This window comes from Dysidea avara, chromosome 7 (assembly GCF_963678975.1).
Source record: "Dysidea avara chromosome 7, odDysAvar1.4, whole genome shotgun sequence".
NCBI classification, from domain to species: domain Eukaryota; kingdom Metazoa; phylum Porifera; class Demospongiae; order Dictyoceratida; family Dysideidae; genus Dysidea; species Dysidea avara.
This window is the reverse complement of record NC_089278.1, coordinates 34,822,567-34,839,910: the sequence shown is the minus strand read 5'-3', so window position 1 is coordinate 34,839,910 and position 17,344 is coordinate 34,822,567. Positions and strand designations below refer to the sequence as shown.

At 36.6% G+C, this 17,344-nt stretch overlaps 1 protein-coding gene across 1 annotated transcript in view; it reads left to right on the top strand.

Moving 5' to 3' along the window:
* LOC136261196 (uncharacterized) overlaps positions 1 to 17,344 on the top strand; it is a 56,555-nt gene that overhangs the window by 34,092 nt on the left and 5,119 nt on the right. Inside the window, exons 7-9 of the mRNA XM_066055172.1 lie at positions 329 to 427; positions 13,852 to 13,971; positions 14,127 to 14,208. Of these exons, the coding sequence (XP_065911244.1) occupies positions 329 to 427; positions 13,852 to 13,971; positions 14,127 to 14,208 (301 nt within the window). The remainder of the gene's footprint in view (positions 1 to 328; positions 428 to 13,851; positions 13,972 to 14,126; positions 14,209 to 17,344) is intronic.

Below are 17,344 nucleotides of genomic sequence, written 5' to 3'. Positions count from 1 at the left end.
ACCAACTACAAAGTGATTACAACATGGATGGCAAGTATAGTACATAACATTTTCAAAGTTACAAACTATTAGAGGTTAACTACTAAACACTGTACCACTATCAACTGAGGGTCAGATAGCTGATGTCCCACTGTTCTTGTTTCACCAAATTTAACACCTCCAACTATTCACTACATAAATGTAGTGTAGTTAATTCACTAAAGTTTTCTGTGGTAAACTACCTCACTGTATATGGCTGTGATTGTTCTATTAGAGTGGATGTGTATGTTGTAGGTATATAATGTATTTTGAGTATGATGACATAACAATGTGTTTTGTGTTATTACAGATTGGACAGACTCCATTGCACAGAGCTGCAAGAAGTGGCAAGGTTGCGAGCATTGAGTGTTTGTTAAACAAAGGAGCAAAGATTGATCAAGTAGACAATGTAAGATACTTGATGTATATTCTCACCACATGTATACAGTGTATATACTGTATACGTATGGGATAAAATTTACAAGCACATTGCATAAGTATTATACAGTACTAGCAGTGGTACCTGCCCTTCGTGCAGGTTGAAATGAGTGATTGGTACGCCTGCCCTTCATGGAGGTGTTGGTACTGTATTATCTTTGTTGTACCTAATCATACATGTCATATACACTGTAGTGTAGTGTCCATGTCTGTAATCCACCTAACTCACCAACTATAGCACTAATTGATGCAGTATATTCAAGCTTATATATTCCTGTACATTGAATATACACACACGCATAAATGCATTTGTAAAACAAAAATTAAACTGCAAGTGTATACATGTGACATATGGAGTGGATTGTACGTCCATAGTGAAGTTAAATTAAAGTAGCCATGTTTATCATGTGATTCCAAGCAGGATGGAAGTTCTGTTTGCACATTGGCGCAGCAGATGGATAACAGCTTGCGGAGAACAACAGGTATTAGCAGGCCTTTAGTTTAGTGTTAATGCTGTAAATTATCTTGGGAGTTTATAAGTTCTAGCATAGGTAGTTCCAGTTCTCCCTCACTCCTAGCCTCAATCACTCCTAGTAGCTCCTTGCCAATTGTTCCTAACCACCTTTGTTTCTTTTGCTATTGGCTTACTGAAACTGAGTTCCTATCCCCTTCTACCCTGCTCTGTTCATGTCCTTCTCCTGAGTTTGTATTCCTAGCGCCATAGCCAGATTCATTTACATATCATGACATGAATTTGCAAGTTTGGTATTGATGTATTGAATGGACATCACTTCAGAGACGTCGCAATGTTGTTCTTTCTATTTACATCCACCTATTTCCTGGTCTAGAAGCACAAAAACTCCATTTCCTTCATAGCGCATTGTTTAGAATCACACGCGTCTCACATCATTACTATCGACTTAGCAACAGGACTTCAAGGTAACCATGTTTCCATAAATTCACATTATATTATGCTTCAAAAGTATGGTCCGTTTGCCTTCTTGCTGAATTGTAAGGTTAGTTCATTGGTTATAGGCATGAGTTCCACCATAGAATACACAATTTGGGGTAGAGAGTAGGCTTGTACAGTTTGAAGTAAATTACTAATGAAATATGGGCGTGGCATGTGTCAGGAAACACTGCTGAAGACTTTTATGCCATAGTGTAACCCTAGCAGTAGAAATCGTTGCATAAATACCACCAAAGGGTGTGAATTATGCTGTAGATCAATGGTATAGAGCTGCAATCGCTGCTCCATGTAGTGAGTAGTAGCTGTGCTCAAAAAACCTGTTTACGAGCTTGTGGTAATCAGCAAACAAATTATGCTAGAAATTTCTATTAATAAACTCCTTGGTGCCAGCTTAATGGCAATTAATTTGCAGCAAATCTGGGGTCAATCGGTGTTATGGTTTGGGAGTTAGCTGTATCACGGACAGACAGACAGACAGCTTTTCAGCTTTATATAGTAGATGATAGTACTGTATGTTAGGGATCGTGAATCAAAGGTTTGGGTTCTTTTGACCAAAATATATAACTAACCTAACAATATCTTCATGGTGCCTCAGTAGTATTGGTTAGGTATAACAAAGAGTATCTTCAGCACAACTTGAAACACTTCAAATGTGTTACTACAAAATTAAAAATATGCTTATAAATATTATTCTAGTGGAATTTTCTACTGACTGTTACTTCAACCCGACAGGTGCTATATAGCATACTGCAGTATGTACAATGCATGCTTCATGGACTTACCTGTGCCCTCCTTTGTGTCCCTGCAAGGTGTCAATTCTGCATGATGGCTTACCTACTCTTTTGTAATGAGAATTTGTAATGAGAATTGTCTGAGTTTTCCATTGTGACTGGACACAACTATAAGAAAAGAATTAGGAATCATAGAAATAAACATTTGTGAAGCAAATGGCCTACACTGATATACTAGTGGACATATAATTCCTAATTCACCTAGTATAGGTATATACTAAAGTAGGGATTAAATGTCCACTAGTAACTATATCTTCAGGTCTAGGTGACCTCCCTACTTCACTACCCATATTTCTGTGATCCCTAATCAAACTTGATATTCTCAACTTTCCCTTATACTTGTGTTTATTGTTCTCTTGTGTGTGTACAACAGATTCTTAAATCAAATGTTAAAAATGGTAAAAATACATTGGATAGCTGCATTGATAATGTATGAGTTATAAAGAAATCTAATATACAAGTTTATAGTCGCACTGTCAACTCATCTTGTTCACCTATTTTTGCCCTAAAGAACCACCTATGCCTGTGTGCATGAGGAATATGAAGGGATTTATATTTAAACATGGAAGTGGACACCCTAAAAGTGTTATGACTACACCAAAATTTTAACAGTGTAGTATTCCTCTGTGACTACTCTTTACACATGCAGTTATAAACAGATGAGTATCATGCGAAGATAACATCATGCTCTAGAATCTAAACTTAATGTACAAAGCAATGTGGGGTATATAAAATTAACTGTTATACAGATGCACAGAAGGGCTGAGCGATACTGCCATTTTAGTATCACGATTGATACTAAAGCCACTATTCATGATACTAAATAGTTCACGATAGGTACAAATAAGCAGTGGCGTAACTAGAACCAGACTAACACCAGGGCCTAGTGCAATCAGTGGTGTAGCTAACTGGAAGGTGATGGGATGACACACCCCCACAGAACACTTAATGTCATAATTGTACAAAAAGGCTAATGACCCAATGATGGGCTAGCCAACATACGGTGTAGTATTAGCTAACTAATATCATATGTAGCTACTATCTATGTAAGTATAATGTAACCACTGCAGATTAAGCCTCATCTCACTCTCACATGTCTCAACTGTACTCCAACATATTTGTCCATGATCAAGTAGAGCTATACATCGCTGGCAGTATAGAATTACTTATTATAATGTGTTATAGCTATTTACTTTAGACACTCCTGGCCACACTGATTTCGTCCACTGAATTTAGTGAATTACCACTCCAGATTCCAGTTTGACTCCTTATCTCTATTTCCAAGTAATCCCCTCTACTTTAATATGCCACAGCCTAATTTATGCCCATGGAATTTAATTTAAGGGGCGTGGTAGTTTGTGCTTTGATCAAATCCACCAATGGTCCACTATTGCTCACTAAGAGATACTCTAGAGTATAGACCTAAGACCAGTAAGTCTTCTTCACTGTTTTGTTCGAATTTTTGATACATTACCCACGGTCCGTGACGGTTAGCCAAGCCTATCTTGGCGTCGCGGTATACAAAATGTCTGTTTTCAATCTAATAATTTGCTGACACCCAGGCCTAGGCTCGGGTAGGCCCGGGTTTAGTTATGCCACTGCAAATAAGTCATTCATAACTGGTGATACACATAGTGTATTGCTCAGTATTCCTACAGGAAATCTTTAAAGGTAGCATCAAACTAGCCACTATTATCCTTGTTTACAGTAACAGTTATTGTAACACATGCTTTGAGGTTATGTTATAGTGTTCACACCTCACTGCAGGGGTAACCAGGTTATGACTTAGAAGGATTCTTAGCCTAGTACAGCATAACAAATAGATTTTTAATGACAATAATGTACAGGCATGGTATCACAATAATTAATAATACAAAATATAGCAATATTGATACTTTCAAAATATCGTGATATATCTCTAAAGCAATAATGTCGCTCAGCCCTAATGCACAGTGAAAATGTATTTTGAGAACATTTCTGTCTACAGTTGCATCCATGTCCATGTCCAGTAATAGTTTTTCTTTGTAAAACTATGCACTGTAATGCTTGACTGATCTATAATGTACTTCAGTGTTATATTTCAGTATACCAATTATTATTTTGCCAGCTTTTCAGTCCCATTACTGAACAATTTTTTGCAAAATATTATTCTATGAGCACTTAGAATCATCTTAGCCACAGAGGAGCTTAGCCCCACCCTTTCCACTGATTATTCTTGTTGATACTCGATATACCCATGAACTATGCTTATAAAAACTGTAATTTTACTGAAACATTATAGACCTAACCATGGTGCCTAATCATGATACATGTTACTCCTATAGCATGTATTGCTAATACTAAATGTCATGTCTGAAGTTGTCTGTTGTGCTAGTAGTGTACACAGAATGGGTTTGATGTACTCTTGTTATTGTAAGAAATTTTAAAATGCAATATGGTACATTTGGGAGGTAACTAATCATTGGACTGGACTACTGGACCAACATATTTTTAGTTTTTACACATGATGAGATTGTATTTACGTATTGAGTCTTGCTAGCTATGGGCCTTCTTTCAGCCCACTACTAAATGATAGACTATTAATAAGACTATTGAACAATGTAATAAGCAGAAACTTTTATCGATTTCATAACTGTTTATTGTACTCTGCCCCACTTATAAGTCTTAACAAGTATACAAAACAATTTAGAAATTTTCCACTAGAGTAGACAGAAGATTGATAAAAAGCACTGAAACAAGGGTATAGGGGTAGCGGACAATACTAAAATACAGTTAAATAATAAGACGTGTTATATCCCTACTGTGCATTTCCATTATGGCATCTTAAGACAGTAGGGATATAACACGTCTTATTATTTAACTGTATTTTAGTATTGTCTGCTACCCCTATACACTTGTTTCAGTGCTTTTTATCAATCTTCTGTTACTTCTACTCTAGTTGTAAATTTCTAAAAAAAATTTTGTGTACTTGTTTATTTGCTTTTTATGGAACATGATTATAACTTAAAACCTCATGGTCATGCTTACATGACTGTAATATACATCATAGCTGCAACGTGTGAAAATGTATAGATAACAGCTGACAGTGAATTGTTACAAAACATAATATGCAGGGTTTCTATGAGATTAACTCAATATTTGTATATGCATTTTTACACTTAATAGTGTTAAAACAGCTTTAGATAGTTATTTGACTATTCCAATCATGTATGTATATGGTTTTGCTGACTGTGTAGAGATAATAAGTACAAAGCAATAATGACAATAAAACACTTCAATTGTATTTTTACACACACGATTATGTACTAAAAGGATTTAGCAAGAGTAATAGTGAAGAATGTGTTAGTCACAGCAAAGAAATGCGTTTAGAAACGCAAGCAGTTAAACCTAGCTGCTTAACTTTGCTAACAGTAAACACACTTATACTAAACAAGATGTCTTGCGCGTATATTTTCTCGTTGATGTATGATAGGTCCTTTATATAACTAAACGTCAAAATCACCAACGTATTCTAAAAATTTGGTGTGATAATACGTGTATTCCAATATATTAGTGCGTACTGTATGATTATGGAAGCCCTACTGATGAATGATTGCCACAATAAAGAAGGATCAAAGGAAAATCAGTAAGACAGTAGCGCATACATTGTAGGATATTTAAAATACTAAAAGTTTCATCTCCATGAAATGTGAAGCATTTCCGCCAAAGAAGTAAGGCTGTAGCTGTAGCCAGTTTTCCGCTACGCTTGACTGAATGCATCAGGCAGGCAGTGAGGCAGGCAGTGAGGCAGTAGAAAATTTGCCAAATAATTTTTTTTTAATTTTGTGGCACCTCATAGAAAAAGCTTCGGGTCATTCTGAAGACATGTTTGGGTTTAATTATACCTGACCAATACTGTCAAGTGGCCGTGAAGGATTTGTGAAGATGATTTTGGCTAGATTTATTTTTGTGGACCACGCCCACACCTTCGTCGCCCCTACTATATACAGTACTACCGTACTGTATGATACTCCTTACTGTTATGCTGCAGGGAATATGATAGCAATAGTCAACAAATGATTAAGTACTGTATTGGAAAGAGCAATAAGCTTCTACGGTGTAATTCTAATAAATTTGGTCACATATATAGCCACATAGGACATGTAAGAACTAAGATGATGACAGAAAAAACTACAGTTGTGTATAATTAGAAGGAAGTTAGGTAAGATAGATTGTCCTAGGACAGATGGCTTGTGTCTCAGATGGTCTGCATCATTTTATTTCATTCCCGGATATCATTGGTAAGTTGAGTTTTGGATAACCATTTGCTATCACATTCCGTACACCACAATAGTAAGGAGTATATAAGTGCTTGCTTATTCCACTGCTCAGTGCAACAGGCTAAAAGTCTCATGAAGGCCCTTAGCTAGCGACACCCAATAAATCCAACCTTAACATGTGTAAAACAAAAATATGTCAGTCCGGTAGTCTAGTCCAGTATGTGTTCCAGTCCAGTATGTGTTCCAGTCCAGTAGTCCAGTCCAGTGATTAGTTACATCCGTACATTAGTAATAAATGACCACTTTGGAAAATTTTGATCTGTTCCTTCACCAAACCTTTCCAATAGATGTTAAGTTATACTGTACGTTCTTAATACGAATTGAAAATTGTGGCACACACCCAGTATACCACCTGTACAGTTGACTAGATGTGTGGTACATTTTGCTTGCTGCCATGCACTTTGAAGTGCTTGAAAAGACTAATAGTTCTTCTTTAGTTACTGTATACAGTATACGTGCTGTATAATATGAAAGTTCTCTAAGATTGAGAGATACAAGCTGCTTTAGTGAAAGCCACTGACTGGCCTTTCCCACAGAAGAAAGTTGTCATATTTGGATTACTGTGTAAGACAGCCATGAGGCTGATACAACACAGGGGGTTGCAACTGCACAACCCCAAATATTAAACGCAGTACATTGTAAATTAAAGTTATATGATTGTCTAAATGTTGGGTCCAGCCGCTAGTCATACATGATCATAAAAAAACTTAGGTGATATGAGAATTCATCTAGGGTAGAGCATTCTATTATTTCATTTGGTAAATTATTCCAGTCAATAATGGTGTGAAGGAAGAAGCTTTTCTATCAATGCCACTTTGGTATCACTTCTACACCAAGGTACTTTCTGTCTGGTATCAACAATGCATGGCTTTTTAGAACCTCTTTAGTTATTGGAATTAAGCGATATGGTTTATAAGTCACACCTCTAATGTAAATGCTCAACTTGACTCAATGTCTTGTAGGTGTGTGTCGTCTTTCTGCTCTCTCTAACTCAGTATAGTTGTTGTCTAGCATAACTGTTTGTCTTTCAATCTTTATTCTAAAGCTAAAATAGTTAGTAGGATGGTAGCACACTTCACTTAGAGGTTCTAAGTTACTGACAAAACCTGCAAATATAATTAGTATGCAATACAAATTATGGTGATCACATCCACACTCAAAATACAACTACGTATTTCTGGCACATGATGCTTTTTCCAATGCTTTTTAGGAGTCATATATCTATAGTTAAATTGTACATGCTTGTTGACATGCTTTATTTACAAATTGTCTTTTTCCATTGTTGATTTCCCGAAAATTTGTAAGCTTTTTACTTAGTAAAAAAAAGTAATACTCTGATAGACAATCAACTTGTACTCAATCCACACAAAAACAGCCAAGCTGTGACAAAATGGTGCGGCCTTAAAAAGCCTGGGTGAAAAAAGTTGTGAAATCAATGGTGGCGGCCAAGAAATGGCTGCAATGATGTTAATGCTAATAAATTTTAACAATGCACACAGCCATTATTAAAATTTTTAGCATTAACATCACCATTGATTTCACAACTTTTTCACCCAGGCTTTTTAAGGCCGCACCATATTTTCACAGCTTGGCTGTTTTTGTGTGGATTTCACTCTTTTTTTGTACTTTATAAGGCCCCAAAACCAGCCTATGGCTGACTTTGAGGTTTGTTTTCACTCAAATTTCTTCTTTTCTATGTAGATACAATGATGATTATTAATTTTAAGACAGACTTATAAATGTATTTCATTGCATGATTTAATTCAATATTTGATAATATTATTGTAATACTCTTATAGAGTGCACATTTTTTTGAGGACTTCTAATAGAACATACATAGAATGTTCTAGAACAATCTAGTACTTCTATTGGTAGATCTATGAAATTACAAACGTTTGATTATGAGCAGATTTCAACTAAAAATTTCATTTATAAAGCAGAAATTAAGTGAGGTGATCAGCCAAGGTAGCAGTGGTTCAGTGGTAAAGGATGCAGGTGTTAGGTATGGAGGTCCCTTGTTCGAACTCTGGTGAGTTGTTTTTTTTTTTGACCTTTTTTGCACACCTTTTTTACCCCGCGGTGACTGTTTTATTAGAGTATCTCGATCCCGAGATTTTACACATGCTTAGTTTTTGCTTTATAACTTTGTCGCTGTAACTCTATTGCTATTCAAACTATTAAAAAGCACTGCTATGATGATCAGCCTATCTATACACTAATTTTAAGTTACTTCTTTACTTGGTTTACCCTGTAGCCGTGACAGAAGTTTGATCTTTTTTTACGTTAATAAATGCTCATAACTCCTTGAATATTACTCAGATTCACAACAAACTTAGTATGTGAATCCACCGTTACACACTCTTCATTTGTGCCAAAGATCGTGGCAATCGAGGTACATGTTTGCATTTTATACAATTTTTTTAAGTGTGCGAAAAGAAATTGAAGCCCCCGTAGCCCCCCGTATGGCATAAGAAGAAGAAAAAATGAAGAAATTAAAACAAAATTTTGAACGCCCATATCTCGCAAATGGCTGTTGTGAATTTAATCAAATTTTCTGTGTGGCATACCCTACTTGGGGGACAGCTATAATGCAAAAATGGTGTGCTTTGGAAAAGGAGCCATGGAGGTATGCACACATGAAAAAGCTGTTTTCTTTCTTCCTGTAAATATACTCACGGTGTGGTCGCCGGCTTACTTGGCCGTACGACACACTACCATGTGTCTTGATACTCTTGCTTAGTACTGGGCGATATACCGGAATTGTTAGTAATCTGTGATATTTACGTTGTACCAGTTTTTTATTAATACTGTGATACTATCTTGGTAGTATGGCCTCCCTGTGGGCATGTTTCATCCCATATTTAGAGAGCAACCAGACATGTGACAACATAGGCGGATCTGAGGGGGGGCCAAGGGGTGCTGTGCCCCCCCTGGCCCTTCTCTGGCCCCCCTTGGACCTACAGTACCATATGTATACCAGAAACTAGAATCATGCATTCACACTGCATTTAGAAGTATAGAAAGCCAATTGGCAAATAGAAGACAATGCTTATAAATGTGCCTAACATTTATAGTTAAACTGTACACCTTAAAGAAAGTGAGGCAAATAAATTTGAATTTTGTGCAAAGATCGAGATACTCTAATAGAGCAGTCACTACTCTAATAGAATAGTCGCAATTCTGATGTCATCAATTTACAAATTTTACAAATCGTAACAATGTTAGCTACTCCTTATTTTGATTTGGTATACACTTTACCATCAAACAGATTATCTCAGATAGGCTAACCAATCTTTGCAAATCATACACTTTTTAAGCTAAGCATTATCAAAAATGCTCTGAAATTCAAACCTGGGAGGTCTGATTTTTAAAATTTTCTCAAACTACAGTTTTACAAACTGTATGTCCATCGTTCATCCAGCTATATGCTGAATAAGGTTATGCAAATGAATATAACTTGTGTTCTAGAATTTCCCCATAGCTCATAGTAGAATAAACACTGTTGTGCACTAAAACTTCTTGCCCCCCCTTGGCCCCCCCTGACAGTGTCTCCTAGATCCGCCTATGTGTGACAATGCTTGTTTTAGGCAGGTACTGTTGTAGTTATCTAGCCAAACTATGTAAACAAGCTTTTCTGTGGTAATTTTTTTCATAGACTTGCTGAGTTGCCATGGGTTATGGGTGTATTTGGTGCTTTTATTGAGGTAAATGGCTGTTACTTTAATACCAATGGCTTTTACATTATTACCATGATATTTAGTAATACCGTAATATTTTTTTACCGAAAGTATGCTGTTTGCTATTTTCCTTACTGCCCAGCTCTATTCTTGTTCAGAATAGCTTTTGGAATCTTTAAAATTTAATGTTATATGCCTTTTGTATATTAGTACTCATGAGATATTATGTTCAAATACTCCATGGGTAGAGTTTTATTTTCTGAATTACTGTAGATGGCTCATCATTGGTAAGTAAAATTGCTACGTGGGAAACTAGTGGTTAAGTTTCTGTGGTCTAATGTTGAGATAGTACTGCTACATATGAGACATTAGTTTTAAATCAGTGATATGAGTTGATCATGAAGAACATTTGAAAAGGAGGTTATAAAAGACTACCTGTGTTAGAGTTATTAGTAGATAGCTAGGCTGTGAAATGTGATTGTGGCACAAATGTTACAGGTCCTGTTGAGATAAGTATATACATCAAGTACAGTGCTCCCTCGATTATCTGACCTTTTATTACATGTCTAAACACTCAGTTATCTGTATTGTAGAAATGACTGTTCTATTAGAGTATTTTACCAGACATTCTATTAGAGTAATTGAACAGGGCTCTGTATATAAATTAATAGCATTGATTATCCAAACTTTTTCATTATTTGAACACATCTTGGTACCAAAGGGGTTGGGTAATTGATGGAGTACTGTAACTGACTTCAGAGTCAACTAAGCAAGGAAGATAAGTATTATGTATTATGCAGAAACTAATAGTTTGCTGAACATGTGCATGCTTTCACTTGTGATAGTTAGCCACTTTACTGCCTTCAGTAGCTAATGATGTTGTTTGTACTAAAATACTGCCAATGTGCGGTTGATCCAATAGTTAAATAGTCAGCACTTCTCAATAGCTAACTTTTAATTATACAACCAAGTACTAAGAATAATACGAAATGTAATTAAAATTACGTCATCAATAATAATCAATAAATAAATAAATAAATAATAAATAAATAATGTTTGGGAAAACTACAAGGCCTATGAACTTGCACTAACCGGGATTGAACAAAGGCACAAACGTATAATACTTACGCCTGTTCATGCTGATGACTTGAACGAACATGTAATTCTATATAACGCCCAGTACCACACTCATGATTCCAAAGGCTGGGAGAAGATTAGCGACCACGAGTGACCATCCGCAGGTCTACTACTAACTTGTCTACTGATCGTTTGTGTCCAGATCTTCATTGTATAAGTGTTCAGACAATTTCCAGGTGCTGCTGTAAGCTGTCCCAAGTCCCCATGCCAGCTGCCAGTACATGCGTTCAAGCGGATTATTAACAGAGGTAGACTATGTTTTCATGTTGTAATAGTGTTTGCATTGTTTGTTTGTGCTGTGTTTGTATTTAACTACCCAGTAACAATAATAATTATGTCTTGTAGCTGTGAAGTGCCAATCACTACTATATAGCTACCATTCAATGTCTGCACACCGGCACTGATGTGCCATATCCATGAGTATTCCTTTGAAGGCGCTGCCACCTTTCACAGCGATCTGCTACACATTTTATTTCATCTTGCAGTGTATCCAAGACACCATGTGACCATTTTTTGACATATCGGCCCATCTCATACTTAAAAATGTAACTCAGCGGATGGGTCAGATAACGGTTGTGTGTGACACACAGTGGAAATACTCGGCTTCTTTTGTCCCAGATGTTACTGTGGTCTGCCCTTGGCAACTCCAGCCATGTCATAATCCATCACCCTGATCCATTCTCATTTAAACAACTGGTATCACATGAGGAGGACACAAATTGTGTACAGATACATAAATTAATATCCTAGACTTAATTTTAAGCATTTGTTGGTCAGTATGAATTCTGAGGGCCTGCTATATATGTATATAATAATGTACGTGACTGTTGTCGTGATTACCCAATAAAGCTTAAACATCTGATTATAATTGCATTTATGTGCCAACACACACACACACACGCGCGCGCACGCACGCACGCACGCACACACACACACACACTGTACTGGTCATACACTGCCTTATTGGTAGGTTGTCCCGTTGGTGATTGTACTTGGTTGTATGTGCCCCGGGCCTAGTAATAAAATTAATAATAATATATGACCCTCCAGAGTTGCAGGATGAATGAAGACCACTAACTTAAAATTTGAATTTGACATGGAGTTTGTTGCAGATCTTGAAAGTCTTTGTTTTAGCATGCACATCAGTTTTGTGTCATCTTGTAATCCTTATAAGTCTTGTAATGTATACAAATACTTTGAAAACATACCGTCAGATGGAAGGTACACCTATTCACTAATGCTTATGTTATAGAGTGTTTATTTAGTTATGTACTTTGCCTGGCAATTTTTGCCAACTTATGTGGGTTATGTCAATAACTCGAAATTGTAAACCTCTTCAATACAATTGCTATTTGAAACCACAACTCAATCTTGGGTATACTGTTGTATCATTGTGATACCTCCGTTTCAATTGTTTTCTTTTTTAGTTGCTTGCTTCCAGTTTGTTTGCTTACTTGAGTTATCCACTTTTCTATGGGCCTACACTTGTCTACTAACTATAGTATTTACACATTGAGCTGAACCCTTAAAAACATTTAAAAGCTCACGGATAGAACTGCACAAATTTGTGAAATTTGGCTGATTTATAGTACTGCTTGACCTCCTAAAATGTTTTATTCAAATGTCTGACAAAGATTTCACTAAGCGTTTCCTCTGAAGAAAGCCATAAAGTGCACACGGTAGTACGGCCTTTCCTGAACTTGTAATGGAGCCAAACCACATGTGTCTGCTCTTTTACACCCTTCACTGTCACCATAAACCATCTGGTTGGATGAACTGTTAGTTTCTTACGAAAAAGTCCACTTTTCTTTTTTCTTTCAGGGTTCAGCTCAACTTGTGCATATTGTAGTGTGCATTTAGGTGAAACATTCGCTCACCACAGAGCACATACAAACCCCAAAGTTACCCTCAGTACATGTACAAATTTGCAGCCAGAAGCAACTGCAGTTTCAAGACAGTCCAAGTTTACTATTTACGTTGATGGCTGTCCAATTTAATTGTGTCATTTTTTTTGCTTCAAAATGTATGGGGAGCCCCAGAGAAAAATATGTGTAGCAAACATAAAAATTCGTAATTTTGTTTATGTAAATTTGAATATTAAATCGATGTTTAAATATCTCTAACCCATAATTTTTTTTGGATATGATTACTGGAGATACTTTAATAGAACAGTCAATGATACGTACTCTACTAGAGCAGTCAGTGATTGTTGGGATATTAGTTTTTCTTAACAGTTACATAATATTCTGGAACTTTGTGAGCATCGCTGGAACATTAAGGTTAAAAATTTCTGTGTTTATACTTCCCCATTCTCATGTTGAGCCAGATTAATACAGTTTGCTACCGTATTGTAATTTCATGACTATAATAGTGTATGGTTAATTGTGATTTGCCAATTACCATATTGTAGTGTTTATCAAATATGTAAATTGCTAATGCAATATGAGATGTCCAACTACATGTACAGTATTTGGTGTATTCATTTTGTTTACCATGTACAGCAAGGAGAAACACCATTGTTGAGAGCAGTGAATGAACCTATTTTGTGGAGACCTGGTAGATGTAAGGTGGTAAAATACTTTGTTGAAGAGAAGAAGATGGACATCACAAAGTTTAGTCAGGTAATGAGCATCTATTGTGTAGTGTGTACCATTGGTGAAATGTTTATTGTTGTTGAACAGCTCCATGTTGAGTTAACAGTGAGGTTAACAGTAAATGCCCCTCACAAATGTCCCATATTACAATACTGTGTGTATTCATGATTATCATTTTACAGGAAGTACAACAAAAGATCAACAAGATGATGGAAGAAGCAGATACAACAGAAAGTGGTGAAATGTCAGATGGTACTGTAGAAGGTAGGATACTGACTGTGACATGACAACACCATGTGATGTATGTACAATAACAACAATATACCTTCTTATTATAGTATGTTTATCTATATATATATAAAGCTGAAAAGCTGTCTGTCTGTCTACATTCTTTCTTCGTTACGCCGCTGACTCTCGAACCAAAGCACGTATCGACACGGGACTTTAACGAAATTAAGCGCTCATCATATGGCAACTCCAAGTTTGTTGTTACAAATCGCTACCTACTTCCGTTTGCTCTCTACAAAGCTTTGAAGGCGTTGGTGTAGAGGAAAACTTGAGCTACATTCCTGTCAAAACCCCGAACAAACAGCCAAAGCGTTAGCGCATAGAACTGTTAACCCAAAGGTCCAGGGTTCGATTCCAGCCCATGACAACTTTTTTCTTATCAGTGCCATCTTTTTGTGGCACACTTTTTCATATGTTAGCTATTGATGATGATTACTTGGCAATCTGAGCACGTATTGAGATGATTCACATGCAAAATTAAACGCTCACCATCTGGCTACGTCACAAAGTTTATTGCAAGCTTCTACGTGTGTTCCTTCGTCCGCTACAGCACATTAAAGGCCATGATGTAGAGAAAACTTTAGCTGCATTCCATTGCTAACCACACCCCCAAAGTACTGCTGTGTAGGGTGTGGGTTTGAATCCCGCCAGTGACACAACTTTTTTTTCATTTTATATACCTTTTTGGTGCATACTTTTTCTAACTCACTTTTTAGTCTCATATAAGTTCATATCATCCTGGTATTGCTACACTGCATATGGACTGTTGGAAAAGTATATAGTAGCACGTTTGATAGGTATAGGGCAGGCATGGACAGGCCGATTGAGTGCATGTTCAAGTCCCTTCTCTTTGTAACTCCAATTCTTTGTGATGTGATGAAGTGTGTACCTGTGTATTACTGTAAGTTACAGTATAGCTACAAGTGCTTTAAATACTGTTAACCACGTTATTACAGTACACATAATTTGCACATGTCTTAGTAATTATTGGTTTAGCTTACATGAAATTCTGCTATTTAGTTAACTCCATATTCACATCACTGTTACAGTAACTTAATTATTAGGCTTGCATGATGGTAGAATAAGGTTCATAATATTACCATGCATGGTACTTAAGGACATGATCTTTAATGCTAATTGTTTGTTTGTTTATTGCTGTTTATAGACCTCAGTTATTGTGGTTAATGTGAAAATGTGAAATGGTCCTACACGTATGGTCGTTCCTTCATCCACTACAGCACATTGAAAGCCATGATGTAGAGAAAACTTCAGCTGCATTCCATTGCTAACCACAGGACAAACAGCTCAGCTGGTATAGCACCTCTCTGAAGTTGTTGTGGTTATTGGCTATGTAGGCTGTGGGTTTGAATCCAGCCTCAGGCATAACTTGTTTTTCATATTGTCTACCTTTTTGGTGCATAGTTCTTCAAACTTAAGTTTTACTTATTCTAAGTTCATAGCTTGCTTACAGCATGCAGACTGTTGGAAAATGTATACAGTAGCACATTTCATAGGTATAGGGCAGATGTGGGCAAGCTAATTGGGTGCCTGTACTGTATGTTTGTCTGTGTGATTCTCCTGTGTGTTCTATTAGAGTAAGTGCCTTATCTTTGTAACTTCAATTCTTTGTGATGTGATTAAGTGTGTACCTGTGTATTAAGTTAATTTTGCTCAAACCTTTGCTTGCAGTATAATAACTATAACTGCTGTAAATACTGTTGACCACAATTTTACAGTGCCTGCATGATAGGATAGCACCACATAAGTTGCACATGTCTTAGTAATTATTGGTTAGCTTATAAGCAATTAGTTAACTCCATGTTCACATTATTAGGCTTGCTAATGTGAAAATGTGAATGGTCCTGCATGTAGGGCAGGTACCAGTGCTAATAATTTATAAATATGAAGCAGGGCTCCAAACTATATTGAAATTAATTTTATTGTGGAATGTAGGAGTTCCACAATGCTGCACAAAAATTAACAACTTTACGTACGAATGACAATGATGAGTAGTAAAAGATGAAAGTGCAAATCTTCGTTACAAGACCAAATATACATGCCACTAGTAAAGTTTGTTTATTGCCTATAGAATATCGGCTATGGTTAGGCTAACAGGCAGATAAACCAAATCATTGTGACCATACATCGTCTACTAAATCACCTCTAAATCATCATCACCTTCTCTATAGTGCCTGTTTTGTGATCATAGAGGTCTGACTGATTTGTAGCTGTTGATCCATGTTGGATACATTTCTGGGTTAGTAGTACATTATCAAGTTATTACTTGTCTCTAGTTTTTTTTTTTTTTTAATATATCTAATCTGGCACAGATGAACAATAATAATGTTTGATAGTAGCCTCTTCCCTTTACAACATGTACATGGCTGAGCAAAAACCAGCCGTTTTTGTACATTCCTCAAATTCCATTTTATTGTATCTCTGTAATCATACAGTACAATAGTACTGTATAGTAGGGACAACAAAGGAGTAGGCGTGGCCCACGAAATAACATCACCCAAAAACCAGCCTCAATTTTCCCTGACGACAATGAGGCAGTATTGGTTAGGTAAAACTAAGCCCAAAAAAGCTTTCAGATCGACCCGAAACAGTTTCAACAAGTTGCTACGGATAACGGAATTATCTACTGAATGAGTAACTGACTGATGCCTTCAGACAAGCGTAACTCAGTAGCGGCTAAGGATTCTGGCTTGATTTTTCACTGTTTGATGTTGCTTCGGCCCGAGAGGTGCTTTTTGGCATACCGCAGTACATACAGTGCATTTTTCATGGATATACCAGTGTCCTCCTTTGTGTCCCATTCATCTTTGCTAGGCTGATAGTGAAAAGTGTTGATTTGGCGGTAGCACGTAATGGCTTTCCTTCGTAACAGAAATCGTCTGTATTTTTCATAGTGGCTATTTTGATTGCAGAGGTGCTTTTCGAACAGTTCTTGATTCGTACTGCTGTGCAACGGGTTAAGCATAGCCGACAATGAAGCATATGGATACTTCACTTTTCAAACGATAATTAATATAACTGGGGCACACAGCACCATTTCTTCCTTTTGAAATGCATGGATTGCAGAGGTGCTTTTCGAACAATTCTTGATCCA